The sequence below is a fragment of the Lactuca saligna genome, chromosome 5 (assembly GCF_052625555.1).
Source record: "Lactuca saligna cultivar CGN05327 chromosome 5, ASM5262555v1, whole genome shotgun sequence".
In the NCBI taxonomy this organism is placed as follows: Eukaryota; Viridiplantae; Streptophyta; class Magnoliopsida; order Asterales; family Asteraceae; genus Lactuca; species Lactuca saligna.
The window spans coordinates 108,417,072-108,437,651 of NC_136421.1; the positions used below are offsets into that span (position 1 = coordinate 108,417,072).

The 20,580-nt window shown below is 30.9% G+C and overlaps 1 protein-coding gene across 1 annotated transcript; it reads right to left on the reverse strand.

Moving 5' to 3' along the window:
* Positions 1-622: 622 nt before the first annotated feature.
* On the reverse strand, positions 623-16,279 carry LOC144998181 (putative serine/threonine-protein kinase PBL28). The gene is made up of 3 exons (XM_078958001.1): positions 15,314-16,279; positions 11,627-11,671; positions 623-981 (listed from the first exon to the last, which is right to left on the reverse strand). Exons 1-3 carry the CDS (start codon positions 16,223-16,225, stop codon positions 709-711), a joined length of 1,230 nt encoding a protein of 409 aa, XP_078814127.1. The 5' UTR covers positions 16,226-16,279; the 3' UTR covers positions 623-708.
* Positions 16,280-20,580: the final 4,301 nt, after the last annotated feature.

Genomic DNA, 20,580 nt, shown 5'->3' on the forward strand with positions numbered 1-20,580 from the left:
ATTTTTAGGAACAAACCTGATATAATAAAGCCTTCACCCAATATATTTATAAGATAAAAATACAAAAAGTTAAAAATAATGAAATCAATTACAAGTAAGGATTAAAATAAAAACTTGTTAAGAAAGAGCAATCTACAGGAGAGATATTTAAATCAACATGTATTTTCTGATGGTTTCAAATTTTGAATTATCCGAAATTCAAGGAAGGAGATAGAATTTGAGAAATATAAGGATTCAAAACACAGGTTAAAATTTAATATTATTTTATTGATCACTATTTGTACTATTAGTTTAATAATTTGAACGTCTTAAAAAAAATATTATTATTATATTCAATCTATTTTTATAAATAGTGAAAAAAATTTCATAAAATAGTAAAGATATATATTAAAAATACCAAATCTTATAAGAATAATTCTATAAACTTAATCAAAGTTTTCTAAATCTTCTGAATTGAGACAACTATGGATGATATCCCGTAAATGATAGTTGATTTTCCATTTCTTGAACTAGACAATAATAAGCTTCAAAAAGATGACCAATTTAACAATGTAAGAAATTAAAATTCCATAAAAATACATTAGACAATATTCCTTAACAACGATAAAAATCAATTTTCTTGTAAAATCCATAAATTTATCCCATAGTCCTTTTCGAATGAAGAAGACGATCTCGAAAAATGTGAGTGATTATACGTGACCTTAGAAGTCACTTGTGTGGTAACTGAATAATCATGTGATAAATGATTAATTGAGCCTTCAAAATAAGGTTCTCTGCTTCAATTTGATCAAGTCGTTGTGTGGTGACACTATTCATAGTAAGGATCTTAGTGTTTTCGTTCTTTAGTTGGTTAGCTACGCCAATGATATCATCAAGATTCTTTTGTTTCCTCATCCTTAATTTGCGTGCCGTTAGACGTTTGGAAATAATTCTCCTCCTCTTCCTTTGTTCTAATATAGCATCGAATTGAGAGTGGCAGATCTAAGTTAACCAAGGTAAATTTACGCATAAATAAGCCATGAGTTGTGGGAATATATATATATATATATATATATATATATATATATATATATATATATATATATATATATATATATATATATATATATATATATATATATACTACACAATGGACCTTCACCCACAAAATTACCCACACATTTACCACCGATTTTCCACGACTTAAAAACCCATAATTTACAAACTATTTCTCACGAATTACACACAGATTTCCACAGAAAGAAATCTGTGGAAAATCCGTGGGAACAATATTGGCATCACCCACGTCTTACCCATGCATTTTGGAAAATGGGAAACATTTCTGGTCTGTGGGTAAAGCGTGGGTGATTTTCCACAGATTACCCACTGAAAAAGACTGTTTTTTTCATTTTCATCCCTTAAACGTTGTTTTTTAGTTCCATATTTCTTTGGTTTTACTAAATCAATGATTTCTTTGTTTCATTAGTTTATTATACTCATTCATGTACATATGTATGTGAATAATAAGTTGAAAAAACAAATGATATATTGGTTTATAAAGTATGTATTCATATATGTGTATAATAAGTTGATAAAACAAAGAAATACATTGATTTATTATACATTATAAATGATAAAACAAAAACAATAACGTTAAATGGTCAAAAATGGAAAAATTATTTATTGTTGTGGGAAATATGTGGGTAATTATCCACAGATTACCCACATACCATAATCGTTTTTTTAATTTTTCGATCCTCAAGCATTGTATTTTCGTTCCATGTTTAACATAACTTAATATATCATTGTATTTCTTTGTTTGTTCAATTTATTAGATACATATCATACACATGAATGTATCGTTTACTAAGTTGATGAAAAAACGGAGTATACTGAAATATTAAGTATGTATGCATGTATAAAAGTATTTATGTATGTTTAATTTTATTTGTGAAATAATTTGAACAAACAATTCAATACATCAATTGATTATGTTTTGTAAAAGATTGGACGAATATAACAATATTTAATGGTCAAAAATTGAAAAAATGATTCTGGTCTGTGGATGATCCGTGGGTGATTCGCCACGGATTACCCACAAAACAAAATCGTTTTTCCATTTTCGATCCTTCAACGTTGATTTTTCGTTCCATATTTATATCAATTTACTAAATCAATGTATTGTTTTGTTTCATCAACTTCTTATACCCATACTCGTACATATGTATGTGAATAATAAGTTGATAAAACAAAAAATATATTTATATATTAAGTATGTATGCATGTATGTTTATAATATGGTGATAAAACAAATAAATACATCGATTTATTATACATTATAAAGGATAAAAACAAATACAACAACGTTAAATGGTCAAAAACGGAAAATTTTTTCATTGATGTGGGAAATCTGTGGGTGATTATCCACAGATTACCCACACACCAAAATCGTTTTTTCATTTTTTGATCATTAAACGTTTTTTTTTTCGTTCCATGCTTAACATAACTTAATAAATCATTGTATTTCTTTGTTTTATCAATTTAATAGATACATATACATACACATGCATGTATGAGTTTACTAAGTTGACAAATTAATGGAGTGTACTGAATTAACTGTTATGTATACATGTATAAAGGTATTTTTATATGTTTAAGTGTATTTGTGAAATAAGTTGAACAAACAAGTCAACACATTAAATTATTAAGCTTTGTAAAAGATTAGATGAATAGAACAACATTTAATGGTTAAAAATTGAAAAAAAGTTTCTGGTCCGTGGATAATCGGTGGGTGATTTGCCACGGATTACCCACAAAACAAAATCGTTTTTCCATTTTCGATCCTTCAATGTTGTTTTTTCGTTCACTATTTATATTAATTTTACTAAATGCATCTCTTTGTTTCATCAACTTATTATACCAATAAACATACATATGTACATGAATAATTAGTTAATAAAATAGAAGATTCATTTATATATTAAGTATCTATGCATGTATCTTTGAAATATGGTGATAAAACAAAGAAATACATCGATTTATTATATATCATAAATGATAAAACAAAGACAACAACGTTAAATAGTCAAAAATGGAAAAACTCTTCACTGTTGTGGAAAATCTTTGGGTGATTATCCACAGATTAACCACATACTAAAATTGTTTTTTCATTTTTTTGACCCTTAAACGTTGTTTTTTCGTTTCATGCTTAATATAACTTAATAAATCATTGTATTTCTTTGTTTTATCAATTTAGTAGATACATATACATACACATACATGTATGAGTTTACTAAGTTGATGAATTAAAGGAGTATAGTGAATTATCTGGTATGTGTACATGTATAAAAGTATTTTTGTATGTTTAAATGTATTTGTGAAATAAGTTGAACAAACAAGTCAACACATTAATTGATTAAGTTTTGTAAAAGATTAGATGAATAGAATAACATTTAATTGTTAAAAATTGAAAAAAAGTTTCTGATCCGTGGATAATCGGTGGGTGATTTGCCACGGATTACCAACAAAATAAAATTGTTTTTCTATTTTTGATCCTTCAACGTTGTTTTTTCGTTCCATATTTATATCAATTTACTAAATCAATGCATTTTTTTGTTTCATCAACTTCTTATACCTTACATATGTATGTGAGTAATTAATAAGTTGATAAAACAAAAGATACTTTTATATATTAAGTATGTATGCATGTATGTTTGTAATATGGTGATAAAACGAAGAATACATTGATTTATTATACATTATAAAGGATAAAACAAAGACAACAATATTAAAAATTGTCAAAAAAAATGAAAATTATATTTATGATATTAATAATGCATCGTTTTCTTTTATATTTATGATATTAAATAATGAATTAATTGTTTTCTTTTAAATCAAAATGAAAAGTAAAGGCTCATATCTAATAAATTATAATAAAAAACAAAAAAAAATAAATGAAATATACGGGGAAGTTGATTAAACGGACAAAACAAAAAAAAAATGAAAAAAAAAAAAAAACAGCCGCACATTTTACTTTTTTATTTACGATCAATAAAAAGGGATAAAAAAAGAAAAAAGAAAACTAAAGTGTGAACTGGGATTGGGGTTTTACGGGGGGTAAACAAACAAACGACGACTAAAACATTTTGTCTACTGTTTTGTATATCCGGCAGCAAAAAACGATACCACACCACCGCCGATTTCTATCTTTGTCGTCCCACCTTGGAAACCACCTGCGTCACTGCTATTGAAGCCGGACGACTTCCTATCTCGGTTTTTTTTATCGTTTCTTCCTTATCCCGAAAATTTGAAGTAAAACCCTAACTTTTTACTTTTTTAAATTCCAAATAGTAAGGCTTTAATTTGTTAAAGTTTTAGGTTTGGGTTTCTTTAATGTGTTGGAATAATGCATATTACCTGAATTAGGGTTTAAGTAGTTATGTTTGGTTTTTGAAATTGTTAAAAATTTTAATTTGTTAAAGTGAGGGTTTAGTTTGTTAATGTGGTAGGTTTAGTTTGTTGAGTTAAAACCCTAACTTTTTAATTGTTTGATAAATTAATTTGATGTATAAAGTAATAGGTTTTAGTTATCATCGATTGATCATGTCGTCGAATAGAGATTGGATGTACGAAAGGAGAATTACCGACAACAATTTTCTTCATCCGGAATTTCATAGTCATCTCATGTCTTTCTTGGATTTTGCATTTGCCAACCAAAACGATATTGAAAGAATTATTGTAAACGGGAAGGAGGTTCTTAAGGTTAGATGTCCATGTTCCAAATGCAATAATAGTAGATATAAGACAAGATCCTCGGTTACGGTGGATATAATGAGCAATGGATTCATGCCTGATTATTACATATGGTTTGCGCATGGTGAATCATTTCAAGTGTCGTCTCAACACGTGGGTCAAAGTTCAAACTCCGTAGATTATGGTTGTGGTGAATATAATGGATATAATCAAATGATTATGGATAACATGCACCAAAACCATGTTCCTTATCCACCAGAATCAACGAGTTCGGAACCACAAGACCCAAATCCTACTGCTAGGGCATTCTAACGCATGTTAGAAGATGCCAACGAGCCTTTGTGGGATAGGTGTAGAAAGTATACCAAATTACAAGCTGCCACTAGGTTTTTGAATTGGAAATCAGATTCTAATGTTCCTGATTCAACATATAATAAAATACTTCCAATATTCAAAGACATGCTACCTGATGGTGAAAAGCTACCTGCAAACTTTTATGAGACCAAGAAACTATTGAAGCCACTAGCTTTGCCAAAAGAAAAGATTCATGCATGTAAAAACCATTGCATGTTATTCTACAAAGAGGATTCTGGTTTAGAACATTGTCGAGTGTGTGGGGAATACCGATACAAGAATAGTCAATGCAAGGTGCCTAATTTAGTACTAACCTACATGCCGGTTGGAGTAAGACTTCAAAGATTGTTCTACTCAGAGGAGATTGCTAAACATATGACCTGGCACTCAGATCATCAAAGTGAACCAGGAAAGATGGTACATCCTAGTGATGGTCAGGCATGGAAGCATTTTGATACGACATTTCCTGATTTTGCACAAGAGACACGCAATATTCGTCTCGGGTTGTGTACAGATGGTTTCAATCCAAATAATTCAAGCTCAACCCCACATTCTTGTTGGCATGTGTTTATTATAGTTTATAACCTACCTCCTTGGTTGGCTTTGAAAGATTCATACATAAAACTTGCTTTGGTCATTCCTGGTAAGAAGAGTCCCGGACAGAACTTGGATGTTTTTCTAAAACCTTTAATAGAGGAGCTGAAAATGTTGTTCCATTGTGGTATTGAAACTTATGATGCCTACCGAAGGAACAATTTCCAAATGAGAGTTGTACTGCTATAGACAATTAGCGACTTTCCTACATATGCAATGTTGTCTGGATGGAGCACTCATGGTAAGTTAGCTTGCCCATATTGCATGGATCAATCGGGATCATTCCAACTTAAATATGGAAGTAAACCGTGCTGGTTTGATTGTCATAGAAAACATCTACCTATCAAACACAGTTTTCGGAAAGATGTGAATAATTTCCGGGCAAACAAAAAGGAGACAGTTATAAGGCCTATTCCATATCCAAGCGGAGATGAAATTTGGGAGCAAGTCCGTCACCTTCCCACCGTTTACAAAGGTGTTCCCTTTCATCCAAAAATCGAAAAACCTCCCGGTTTTGGAGTTACACATAATTGGGTAAAGCGATGCATATTTTGGGAGTTATCGTATTGGCGTAAATTGTTGATTCGCCACAACCTCGATCCGATGCATATTGAAAGAAGTAATGGGCACGGTGTTGGTAGCTCACATGCTGATGACACTAGGTCTCACAGACTTAGTATCTTGCAGACCATACCCGACCATCAAGATTATGACTCATACGGTGATGACGATGAGTATGGTGAGGAAGGTGATGATGGTGCGGATGGTGAGGAAGGTGATGATGGTGCAGATGACGACATCATTGGGCGTGGCTCAAATGTCCCTGATACGCCTCCAACTAATCCAGCTCATAGGGAATTTATCGAGCGGACCGATCAAGGGTTTGTGAACTTTTTTTATCTTATGTAAATAACTGATGTTATAAATATAATGAATTTGTTATTTTAATTTTGGAGGTTTAGTGATCCTACCGTGCATCGTCAGATCACATTGATCATGCGTATGTTTTATACTACTCACTGGACTACATGGAGCGAAGTTGATAGTGTCACCCACGAGCGTATGTTTGGTCGTTTCAAGGTAATGTATTAATATTTTCATTAAATTATCTAGATTTGTTGAAGTTTCCATATTTAACTTTGTAATTTTATTTTGTACAGAGCCTTTATCAATGGCCAGAATCAGAGGACGCAAAGATACACGAGGGCTTCCTAAACATTCTTAAACAAAATTTCAGGGAGCTAATGAGGACTGCTAGAAAATGAGCAGCTAAGGCAGCTAAGCAGGCCGGAAATGTCTTTACAGAAAGGTTTGACATGTCGATGCGTGACTATCCGCCTACATGGATCTGTCGAGAGTTATGGCATGAGTTGTGCGATGTAATTAAATTAATAAATTCATATTTTTTTTCAATTTTAATCAGTTCCTAATATATTATCGTGCATAAGAACCTATATTTTTTTTACCTTTTTACTGAACAGGTATGGAACAGTGCTGCTTGGTGTAGGAGGTCTGAGAGTGGAAGCACCAATCGTAACTCTATGGTGGATGGTTGCAAGTCCAAGCATACTGGCGGATCCATTAGCATGGGACAACATCGCATGAAGCTGGTAAACTAATTGTATTTACAAACTTTAGTAATTCTTAAGTCACCCCTAATGCTTATAATGTTTGTAGGATAACTAAAGCAATATCATGAAATGATTTGTATGTTTTATCTAATAGTATAGAAAAATTACAATGTGTTTTTTGCAGGCGAAGGAGAACAATGGGCAACAACCCACATGGGATAAAGTTTATTGCATGACACACCTCAAAGCAAGTTCAAAGTTGAGGTTGGTTTCCGGAGAGTAGTCGAGTGGGAGCCAAAATCTAGAGTTTGTTACCCCTAAGGCTCAAAAAGTATATGTAAGTTATCTTTCTCTAATTTAGATTTTCTATTTGATATACATATTAGTTTTCTTAGTCTTTATCACAATAACGTTCGTGTTAATTTTTTTATATTGTAGGAAACGTACCACAACGCAATGAAGGATAAATATGGTGATGACCTCAGTTTGCATCCACTTGGTGATGTTGGATTGTGGGAGCAGTGTGCAGGCGGGAGAAAGAAGGGTCGGGTTTTTGGGTTAGGAAACTCGGATCCAAGTTTCGCGGTAACCGAGACACCAAATTTGTGGCATGTTCTCTATGGACTATGCTCGATCTCAACAAGAGGTATTGCTATTATCGTTAGAAAATGCAAGTATGTGTGTGTGTGTGTGTGTGTATATATATATATATATATATATATATATATATATATACATTCTTGTGTATTAGGTAAAAAGAGTAAACCACATTGCTACTAAGGATAAAAATATATATTGCTATTATGGTTAGAAAATGTAAGTATGGTGCTATTAGGGTGATATGTTTTGGTTAGTTAAAATTTTAAATTTGTATGTTTAGGGTTTATTAAGTTATTAAAGTGGTACATTTTTCTTTGTTATTATATTGTTCATATATATGTTTTGGTTGTTTAAATTGTTATAGTGGTATGTTTAGGATTTGTGAAATTGTTAAAGTGGTTGAAATTAATATGTTTAGCTTTGTTAAATTAACTTGGTGATGTGTTATGAGAAAAATATGTTGTTAGATATAAGTAGGTTGCTATTACTGATAGAAAATGTAAATATGTTTCCATTATGGATAATAAAGGTAAATATGTTTCCTATATTTGGTAAAAATAGTAAACTATGTTGCTATTATGGATAATATTGTTTGATTTACCATTTTTTTAGATACGGGACTTGCAAGCCCGACTCAATGAGTCCGAAGCCCGCCATCAACAAGAGTTGGAACAATTTCGAAAAGAACGTGAGGAATCCAAAGCACGTCAAGAAACTATGGAAAAACGTATGGAAGAACTTTGGAGTAAATTCATGCCAAACAATTAGTGTGTAGGGTGATATGGGAATTGAAACTTTTGTGGATTTGACATTTGAAACTTGGTATTTGAAACTTCCCATAGATTAAGTTTATGAATTTGGGAATTGAAACTTTTGTGGATTTGACATTTGAAACTTTCTAGATTAAGTTTATGGATTTGGTTAAAACTTTGTTGGTCATATTATATTTTTTTCAAATTAGCTGTAAAAATTTGGATTTTATGCAATTTGTAAATATATAACATTTGAAATCTGTTATGTTACCCACAGACTATCCACGGAATCACCCAAAAAGAATATTTGTGGAAAATCCGTGGGTAAACAATTCTATGGAAAATTTGTGGGTAAACATCCGTGGAAAATCTGTGGGTAATAGAGCCGTGGAAAACCCGTGGGTAATCAGGTTATGGATAAGTTGTGGGTAACTTTGCTCGTGGATACTCCATGGGTAATGTGGTCGTGGATAAGCTGTGGGTAACTTTGCTCGTGGATAAACTATGGGTAATTCTGTGGGTAAACTGTCTGTGGTAAATTTGTGGGTAAATTTGTTCGTGGATAATCTGTGGGTAATTCTAAGGGTAATCCGTGGGAAAATATTACCCACGAGCTTTTTCCCATGAATCTGGTTTCGTGGACAATCTGTGGATAAAGACCATTACCCACTGATTACCCACAAATAGGGTCGTGGGTAAAGGTGTGTTTTGTTGTAGTGTATATATATATATATATATATATATATATATATATATAGAGAGAGAGAGAGAGAGAGGAGGGTTCAATTGAGAAAAAAAAAGGTTGAGAATGGGGGAATCATTCTCAGCCAATCATTTATTTTTGCCATAAAAGCCTCCAACGTACCGGTGGAATTGGGAAAGGAATGCACATGTGTTTTCCAACAAAACATGCTTCCTTAAACTATGATAACCATTACCTTAATATATACAAAAACATAGTTTTTTTTTTTTTTTTTTTCATTTTTACGAAGCTAATTTTATCGAAAAATGATTTTAAATATACCAAAATTCATAATTTTTTATTCTCTACAAATAAACATCCATATTGATATAGTTTTAAGATAAAATAAAAAAAATATATATTTTCAGCTATCGTTATTAATAAGTGAATAAAAATGAATCTAGTTTTTACTACAGTACATTCGTTATTCACTTATGAATAAAAACTATAATTAATTTTTTTTTACAATTGAAGTATCATTCATATATGAATATAGCATATACTAAACATAGTATATTCATATTTAAATATTAGACGATGCATTCACTTGTGAATATTACATAGTATATTCACTTGTGAATGTTAGATGATATATTCACTTATGAATATTATATGATATTTTCATATGTGAATATTATATGGTATTACATGGTATATCACATGAGATTAGTACATAGTATATTCACTTGTGAATATTAGATCGTATATTCGCTTATGAATAATAGTTGGTATATTTATATGTGAATATTACACAGTATATTCATATATGAATAACAATATGTTTTCAGAAATATATATAATTTTTATATGTTATTCACATATGAATAACATACATACTTGCATATTTGTTTTGTGTTTTGATAATCACATATTGATTCAGGTGAGAAAACATATTCATATGTGAATATAACGTGGTAATTTAGTTTACGCATTTCATCAAACAGTTGGAGTGCATACAAGTTAACTTTTTTAAAAATATGATACTTTGACTACTTAAACCTTACAAAATAGTAGATTGGTAGAGAAATATATGAAAATTTCAAACAAAAATGATTTGATCTTTTTCTAACCGTAATTTTGATGTTTTATTTGATGAACGATGTTGAATGAATGATACGAATTGAATTTTTTGTTGATTATCGATAATGTTGTTCTAATGATGCTGGGAATTAATCGTAGATGTTGAAGATATGTTCGTATTCAAACAGAATTGAAGGTTGAATTGAAAGAGCAAAAAACGAATGAATTTTAACTGTTCGTATTTGTGATTGAAGGCTATTATATCATATTTACAAGTTTATCACCGTGTCCTTTATGTTTAGAGGCTAATTAAATGAGTGGCTGAGAATGATTCTCTCATTCTCAATCTTTTTTATTTTCTCAATTGAACATATATATATATATATATATATATATATATATATATATATATATATATATATATATATATATATATATATATATATATATATATATGTGTGTGTGTATAAAAAATATGCATTTTATTTTCAAAATGTGTTTACTAAACCTGGTAAGCACATGCTATGAAAAATTCGCAATCCTAATTCCTATTAGACGAGTCGTATCATATACAATCTGACATTTGACGTTAAAATTCAATTTGAAAAAAATATTTCTAGCTCACATAAATATTTGTTATCTACTGAACTAATATTTAAAAAGGAATAGTAAGGAAATATTAAATATTTTTATCTACTGAACTAATATTTAAAAAAGAATAGTAATAGAATATTACAATCTTACGGTACATGATTTTTAGGGGAATTATATACAGGGACAGTTCTAAGGGGTTTCCGGTGTGGTACCGGCAACCCCTAACTTTTCTGACCACAATATAAAAAATTTCAATTTTTTTGATTTTTTTAAACTATTTTTCATGTATCGGCAACACCCATCTCGGGTTATATAGGTTCTCTTTTCCTTCCAAATTGTTTGGTGTACCTGAGTGAATAAAATAGTGTTTGTATTTCTTTATAATTTGACAATTTATACGATTAAGGATGACACGTAGTAGCATTGTGTTTAATGCTACTATACATTATGAGATAGTTTAAAATAATTATTATACTTTATATAATTTAATATAAAATTTATTATTTTATAATTAATGATAATAAAATAGTTATTTTAAATACTATATATTATAACTATTTAATTATAATTATATTTTACATAACTATAATTATAGTTTACATAGTGTATAATATTTGCCTAGTATTATGTAATTGGATCAAGGATCATGAATGATCGAATATACACACCTTTTTCTGTGATGGTGCAACGTCTCTGCTTGGACCACCACCCTCCTAATTGTACATGTTAACAAAAAAAACAGATATTGAGATTCAAATCTTCAAACACTATTGAAAACCAATCTTGTATATTTTACCAAATCATTTAGAAATTATAAATTTTATATAGAAAATTCTAATAATAGTTTCATACCAAATTATATTATGTTCTATTAATTACATTATTATATTTGTACGTCAATTTAAAACTATCACTTATAAGCTCTCAACTAAATAATTGTTTATTTCAACATGTTGTAAAACTATAGTCATGTTTTAAAAATTAGTTTATAAATTAACTATAAGTTTATCATTAAGCTAGCTTAAATTAACTTATATGCTATTTTATAAATTATGTTAAACTGTTTTTAACTTTTACAAATGGCTAAATTACAATAAATTAATTTATAAGTTAGGTTATTTTTATTAAATATTACCTAAATGCTAGATGTATGATAGATTTATAACTTTCATATTTAATTATTATTCAAGTTTTTTTTAAACCGAATGGTTTATGAAGGTTGCTATGAAGTAACATATGTTCTTAGAAATTATGTTTATAAACAAGTTAACTTATGATTTTCCATTTAGAACTATTTAAATTTTTTACATCAAGGTTACTAAATATTTGTATGTTTTTTAGAGATATTGGTTAAATTATACAATTTTTGTGTAACTTTTTTTATTATATCATCTACAATACATACAATTTTATGAAAGTATTCAATATTCTCATCACATCATTGTCACATCTTTCATTAAATGTTTACTTAATTTCAATTTTAAGATCTAGAATCCATTAAATATAGATTCATTCTTAATCACTATTTTATTCTCTCAATTAAACCCTTCTAATGATCATTCAATTTCACTATGTCATCACCAACATTCTTATTAAGCACACATTTAATAACCACGTTATTCAACTCGGATACAACTTGCATTTTAATTTCCCTTAAGGTCTAATTATGCTACAATCTTTTTAAGAAAACAAGTGAATTGTATTTTGGTTATGTAGTTTATAAATATACAAAATAATTAAAATGGTCCATGTTTGAGAGCTATTTACTGAAAGAGGTCATGTATAACAAAACTACACGAACAATCCACATCTATGACAAAATTATAGAAATAGTAAGAACTAGAAGAAATTAATAAAATGGTCACTTTGTAAGAAAAAATTATATTAATAATAATAATAATAATAATCATAATAATAATAATAATAATAATAATAATAATAATAATAATAAAAGTTCATAGTTAGCAAAGTCAGAGAAATAATATCTATGTAAGATAATATTAACAAAATAGTCGTTAAGAAGGGTTTAATGAAATAGTCCATTACAGAATTGATCCTTATCTAAGGTGATGTTTGTTTTTTTTAAACAAAAATTCATAAAGTCTGCAGACTACATCTGCAACAATCTGTAGTAGAAGAGGTGGATCAAACGGCTGCAAACGGTAATATTAAAAAATTAAAATAAACTGGTTTTATAATCTGAAATAGTTTTTTAACACAAAAAACTTAATAATGTATGATATTTCGGCAAGAATTTATGATATTTCAGCAAAAAAAAAAATAATGATATTTTAATAAAAAAAAATAATGATATTTTACCATAAAATAATAATATTTCATCAACAAATTATTATTATTCAATATAAAAAAAAACCAACAAGAATAAACACAAAAAAACGAAAAAAAAATATGAAATAAAATTTCAGCAATATATAATCAATATTTTAGCAAGAAAAAAAAAAGATATTGGAAGAGGTGGGAAGATGCAAAACAAGTGTTGCGCCTAGAGGAACATCCACAAAAGTTTTTCAATCTGAAGACGTTTGAAAAACAAACAACTGCGAGATGAAAAGCGTTATGCGTATGCTACGCCACGCAGCAATAAAAGATCTGAAAAGAGTTTTTCCAAAAAAAAAAAAACAAACAACACCTAAGAGATACTTACATAAATGATATATGTATTGGAAATATATGGTGCCTTTGCCTTTGTGAGGTTAAATATCCTCTTATTAAATGTTCCTACTTATTTTATTACTTGAAGGATCATTACAAATCAAAACCAAAAGTTGAGATGAGAAAAGAGAATTAGTGTTGTACACTACAATCATTCAATAGAAGATGAAATGGAAGCAATTTAATTTTTTTTTTTAATTATTTTGTTTTAAAGTATATACGGCCTATCTCCATGTAGGAAATATTCTTACAAACTTTTTTATTATTTTATCTAGTTAAAAACATATTTCCTAATAAATAACGATCTTTTTATCATATGTCACATTCTCATTTATTTTACCACATTTAATTTTGTGGTTAGTTTAAACTAATTTTTATTTTATATGTCATTTTATTGTTTTTTCGTTTTATTAAATTATAGATAGTATTTATATTCAATAATAAATGCATATCAAATTTCATTAATAAATTTTCCTTCTAATTTCAAAATTACCAAATTAAAGATTCATTAATTTTCTTTATTTATTTATCTAAATTATTTGTTTAAATTTAAAAGAAAAAAAAAAACACTTCAATTTTATAATTCAATATTTTCTCATTTGTCTTATAAATTCATACTTTGCAAGTGTTTAGAATTTTATATTTAGTTATTTTTTTAAATAAACTTATGTATTACATGGATCTCACACCTAATATGATTAGTAATTTATCATAGTTTCAAATAATGCTCAATTTATATTAAACTATATTTTAGTAATTATATAGGATGGAAAATTACGATGTATTAAACAACAGCTGTTGTAGAAAACAAAATAATAAAAATAAATAGTATTCTATTATGTCCAAATCATCAACATTTATTCAAATTCGATAACAACGTTGTCCAATACTTTAGCCACGGATTTTACAATGATTAAGTGTGAGTTAGTTTATTACTTTTTGGACATAACACTAGCTATAACAATGAAACAAAAGATGCGTTAGTTCAAAATAAATTTCTAAAATAAATACATATATACATAAATAAACGAAAAAAAGTTGCATCACATTATTAACTATACCTAGGGTTGTAAACCAAACGAACGAGTGTATTTAAAAGAACAAAATCATTTTACATGTTCGTTCATTTAATAAATAAATGAACATAAATGAATTTCCACGCAAATAATTTACGAACAATTTATTGAACGTTCTGTTCGTCTACAACCCTAATATATATATATATATATATATATATATATATATATATATATATATATATATATATATATATATATATATATATATATATATCATCACTAGTAAATAAATGTGTTTTTTGCTACTTGTAACATTCTCATTCAATTTGTCAAATCTTATTTTTTTGGTTATTTTGAATTAATTTTTTTCCGCATGTCAACATGTTATTTTATGTGTGTTTTTTTTTATTTTATTAAACTGTACATAATATTTTAATATATAATAAATGCAATAGATATTGTAATAAATGAATATCAATTTCATTAATAAACTTATCTTTTAGTTTTAAAATTCTCAAAATTAAAGTTATTATTAGTTGGAAATTAATTTTTTTCATATTTAACAAAAATAAAAATTAATTTCCATTTGAATCCCATTAAAATGAAAAAAAAAATGTAAAATAATTAAAGATCAGATGAATGAATATTAAAAGAACGACTTACTTGATATTCAAGTGCAATTTCAAGTAACATCACGATGTCAGTCATTAACGGCCGTTCTTCCAATTCTCTATTCAAACATTTATAAGCTATCGTGGTAAATGCCTCCAAAGATTTAGTATTTATTCCCTCCTTTATTTTATCATATATAATTTCGTTTATTTTGTTTTCGTCATAATACCGTCGCACTAATGATGTTAGAGATTGAAGATTACCATTTTCATTGCTAATACACAACCTCCCACATAGCACTTCAAACAACACCACATCGAACGAATAAACATCAGACTCTTTTGTTAATAACCCGGTTTCTGCATATAAAGGATCACAATACCCAACTGTGCCAACAGTGTTGGAGACAAGAAATGTATACTTCTGATTGGCGGGACCAAATTTGGACAAACCTAAATCTGAAATTTTGGCATTCCAGTTTTCATCTATGAGAATGTTCGAACTCTTAATATCACGATGTAAAACTCTTTGTTTGGTCGTACCGGGATTATGGAGGTATGCTAGTCCACGAGCTGCCCCAATACAAATCTTTAGTCGTCTAATCCAAGTAAGATCGTTGTTGTTGAGATTGATGTCAAGACTTCTCCTAAATACATACTCATAAACAAGGATCTTTTCGTTACTTTCGTCACAAAACCCTAATAAAGAAATAATATTTTCATGCTTGTGAAGAGAAAGCATGACTATCTCCTTCCAAAACTCAGGGTTTCCTTGCCCATATGCAGGATCTAGTCTCTTTAAAGCAACAACGGTTTGCCCCTTCGAATGAACATTAAGTTCTCCTTTATATACTTTCCCAAAACCTCCTCTCCCAATGTAGTTGTCATCTGAAAAATTGTTTGTTGCTGATTTAATAGCTTCTAGTGGTATCATAAGTTTTTTAAACTTTTTTGTGAGAGGCATGATTTGGATGGTTGAAATATTATGGGAAACAAGGTGAACACAGCTTCAAGGAATTATAGGTTAAGAGCTTGAAGGAGCTGGTATTGTATATCTTTTAACAATAAGCAAACAACCACTTTGCCTTTAGAACAATAATTGGATTACGACAAAATAAAAACTTAAAAAATGTCGAATATTTAAAAAGTTTAGGTCCTTATAAGGCCAAAGGTGAATGCCAAAGGATTAAAAATAATTGAAATAATAAGACATATTTGTATCTTTAGTATTATATTATTTTTTGTTTCCAAACCGTAAAAAGATGACAAACCTAAAGAAATACCTCATATCTTAAATCCGGACATCATTTCTTTGGTAGGAGACATGTTTTAACTTTTTATTAATGTTTTTATCATGTTTACGGTTGCTTAAAGTTTGGCAACGTAAAAGAGACTTTCACACACAGACTGCTTCGTCTTAGTTCGTAATTTCGTATCGAATTAATGATGGACAAAAATATGTCGTATCCTCTATTGTGACTAATTTTTAACGACAAAATCACTAAAATCAACAACGAATAATCTGGTACATATATAATATATTCCAACAACCACCACACCAAGTTTTTAACAACGAATAATCTGGTAAATTGTAGTTGGGTTGGAACTGTTGGGTGAGGTATGGGTTGCTGTACGCTGAAAAATGTGCTGGAGTTGGGTCATAGAAGTTTTGAGGTTATAGGGTAAACGTCGGGTTTGTTGCAAGTGGCTGGTTTGTTGTGATTGGCGTAGAGAGTTGTGTGATTGTTGTGAATGGGGTTGTGTGGAGGATGGTGGTTTATTCACCGGCGATTTGATTTACCAATGGTGGTATCGCTTGCGTGAAAACAATGATTCCACCGGGGGTTTGTACGACCAGCGGTGTCACGCTACTGAAAATTGACGTTGCTTGATGGTTGTGGAACGGAAAATTTTGTGGTGGCGTATTTGCGAACGGTATCACTTATTCCACTCTTGGCCTCCAAAGTTCACTCATCGAGATGATGATCGTCGTTTGGGCCACTGGATTGCGTCGGATTAGTCACGACGGTTGTCAACTGGTGCGATGTGGTAATGGGAGTGATGTCTGGTTCTAACAGCATCATGGTCTGATTGGGCTTTTCGATGTTTTGCTAGTTTCGCCGGTAGTTTCAGTTGTCATCTTCAAGTTTGATGATGTGTGGTTTTTGTTTATCGGTTGTTAGACACCGGATGGAGCCAAATGATGCGACTTTGGTTTTCCATTGATGGATGCGGTGGTTCTTAGTGGCTACAAGGTGCTTCTGATCGCTTCAGAAGACGTGCGAGGTCGCAACAGGGAAGAGTCGCCAGCCGTTCTTTGGGAGGAGCTCCCGGGAAATCGATCTGACGGTCAAGTCAGCGATTGAACTGAGAGTGTATGGTAAGAGTTAGGAGAGTGTGGCTTACTGTTTGAGGTGGTAGATGAGGCCTTTTATACTGAGACCTCCTGCGTGTTTGTATGGAGGACAAGGTCGTCAAGTCTGATAGGATCTGATGCCTTGATTGGTTAATCGTGTTCCTCGTAGTGCCAGAGCTAACCATTGGTTCAGATAGTAATGCTTTGAACATACTCCTTATCACTTGAACCCGTTAGGTTTGTCGCGGAATGGAGGCGTCCGCTGAGGGCTAAACCTTCCATGCGGGAGTCCAGCTCTAGAGGGACGTCCGTTGGCGTGAGACTTCGTCAGGGCAGCAATGTTGTGAGTAGCTTGGTCTCACAGTATGCATTGAGGTGCCTCTAGCGCGACCGAGCGCAACTTCTAGCGAGTGTTAGGGGTACATTATCATATATTTATCCCAATTTTCACTAGAATACTTTAAGATGTTACTTAATAGAATAAGTTGCCCTTTAAAAAATAAAATAATAAAAATTAAATAAAATAAAAAACTTAATAGAATAAGTTAATAATTTAAAAATCCTAATTAAAAATGGATATTTTAAAAGGATTAATATTTATACCTCACAAAAACACAAAATATTATACCTCACCAAAACACCAACAATCTATAATTAAGTTGTCATTAAAAAGTTTGTCTTTTTTGAAGTTTAATTTCGATAGATGTATCTGCATATCCTCAAATAAAATTTATTTTACTCTTTTAAATTTATGTATTTCATCTTTGTTTAAACGTAACATAGAAATCTTATTAGTGTTTAAAGTTTAAACAACGAACTTTATTTTAAAATATATAATATTTGTCTTTTAACACCTTCAAACAATAAAATTCAATTCAAATTCAAATTGAGATAGTTTTGTGAGAACCATTTTCAAACATTATATGTTGATTTATCCAAAATAAAATGCAGAGAAAAATTAAAGTTCTTGCTTTTAAATAAAAATGATAATTTGATCAATAAAACTTCACTTACTTCTATATATAAAAAAGTTACTTTGTTTCAAAATTCATGTTAAATATTATGAATATTTTACTTATCACATTAATTTAGGATTTACTTACAATCCAAAATACATTGTATTTTTTTGTTGACATTTAATATTTTATTTGTTTATATAATAATTTTAAAAATATCAACTGCGTTTTCCACAGGTTATAACCTAATAATAAATAAATAAAATAAGAGCAAACACCAAGGAACATACACCATGTTGTCAAACAAGAAGACACATGACTATCATCTTACATCTAATATCCATGATAAGCAGCTATTAATAATAATAATAATAACAAAAATTAGCAAACTTGATTTAACTTTTATCAGAAGGATAACGATTTCAAAGAGAATCATTTGTTAAACTTCCTACATGAATTCTTTGAGGCCCTAAATTGTTATTTGCATGAAACTGGTCTGAAAAGTTCATATCTGAAATAGCTTCTGAGGAGGCCATGGCAGCACCAGATGTGGTTGCTGGTATGTTTCTATCCCTTATCTTACTGATTATATATACGTTTTATGCTTATTTGTTTCTACTTGTGATTAGGTACGTTTTTAGTGAACTCCTTGCTTGCATTGTTTTATTTGACTTGGGGGAGAGTCGGTCGTTTGTGTCTCAGACGTTTAGTAGGGAGTTCAGTGTGCCAGTAGGAGAGCTAGAGTGTCTGTTGCGAGTCTCTATCACTGACGAATACAGAGTTTCTGCTTTTTCAGTTTATCGGGGATGTATGTTGGAGATCTTTGGGGTGTCTTTCCCGATAGACTTGATTCTGATTCCCATGGGATATGTGTGTGTGATCGTGTGTATGGACTGGCTTAGTCACTTTGGTGCCATGATCGACTGCGAGGGTCAGCGAGTGGTGGTTCGAACCCCAAGTGGAGGAGAACTGATTGCTATGGCGAGGGTACCAAATTGGGATCAGGGTTTTGTTTAGCTGCCAGGGCTCGACAGTACATTCAACATTGGTGTGCGTGTTATTAAGTGTATGTGGTGGATACACGGGTCAGAGATCAGGTTTCATAATTAGAGGTCCCAGTGGTCTGGGAGTTTGTTGACGTATTTCCATAGGAGTTGCTCGGAGTGCCTCCAGAGAGGCAGGTTGAGTTTATGATCGACCTAGTGTCATGTGCGGCCCCTATCGTCAAGGTGCTGTACCGGTTGGCACCACCAAAGATGCAGGAGCTTTCATCATAGCTGCAGGAACTGTTGGGCATGCAGTTCATTCGTCCGAGCAGTTCACCGTGGGGAGCGTCGATACTCTTCGTCAGGAAGAATGATGGTTCGCACCGGATGTGCATCGATCATCGGGAGTTGAACAAGCTGACGATGAAGACTCGTTATCCACTCCCAAGGATATATGATCTCTTTGATCAGTTACAGGGAGCATCTTGGTTCTCCAAGATAGACTTGAGGTCTGGGTACCATCGGGTCAGGGTTAGAGAGGAAGACGTGGAGAAGACAGCGTTTCGGACTCGTTATGGATATTACGAGTTCGTGGTGATGCCATTTGGGCTCACCAACGCGCCAGCAGTATTTATGGACCTGATGAATCGGGTATGCAGGCTGATGCTTGATCGCTTGGTCTTCATGTTCATAGATGATATCTTGGTATATTCTGAGACCCTAGAGCAACATGAGGAGCATCTATGGGAGCTACTGGGAGTTTTGAGGCGGGAACAGATTTATGCCAAGTTCTCGAAGTGCAACTTTTGGTCACGAGAGGTTTAGTTCCTTGGACACCTCGTTAACCAGGAGGGGATTTTGGTTGATTCGGCTAAAATTGAGGCGGCTATGCGGTGGGAGGTTCCAAAGTCTCTGTCGGATATCAGGAGTTTTCTAGGATTGGCAGGCTACAGGATTGGCAGGCTACAGGCTAAAATTGAGGCGGCTATGCGGTGGGAGGTTCATACAGGATTTCTCCAAG

Excerpts from the sequence above, each read along its gene's own strand:
- LOC144998181 (XM_078958001.1), bottom strand. The coding sequence starts at position 16,225 with ATGCCTCTCACAAAAAAGTTTAAAAAACTTATGATACCACTAGAAGCT. Across the intron at positions 11,672-15,313 it reads AAATTGCACTTGAATATCAA|GAGGGTGGTGGTCCAAGCAG; the intron begins GTAAGTCGTTCT and ends ATGTACAATTAG. Across the intron at positions 982-11,626 it reads TTGCACCATCACAGAAAAAG|ATCTGCCACTCTCAATTCGA; the intron begins GTGTGTATATTC and ends TGGTTAACTTAG.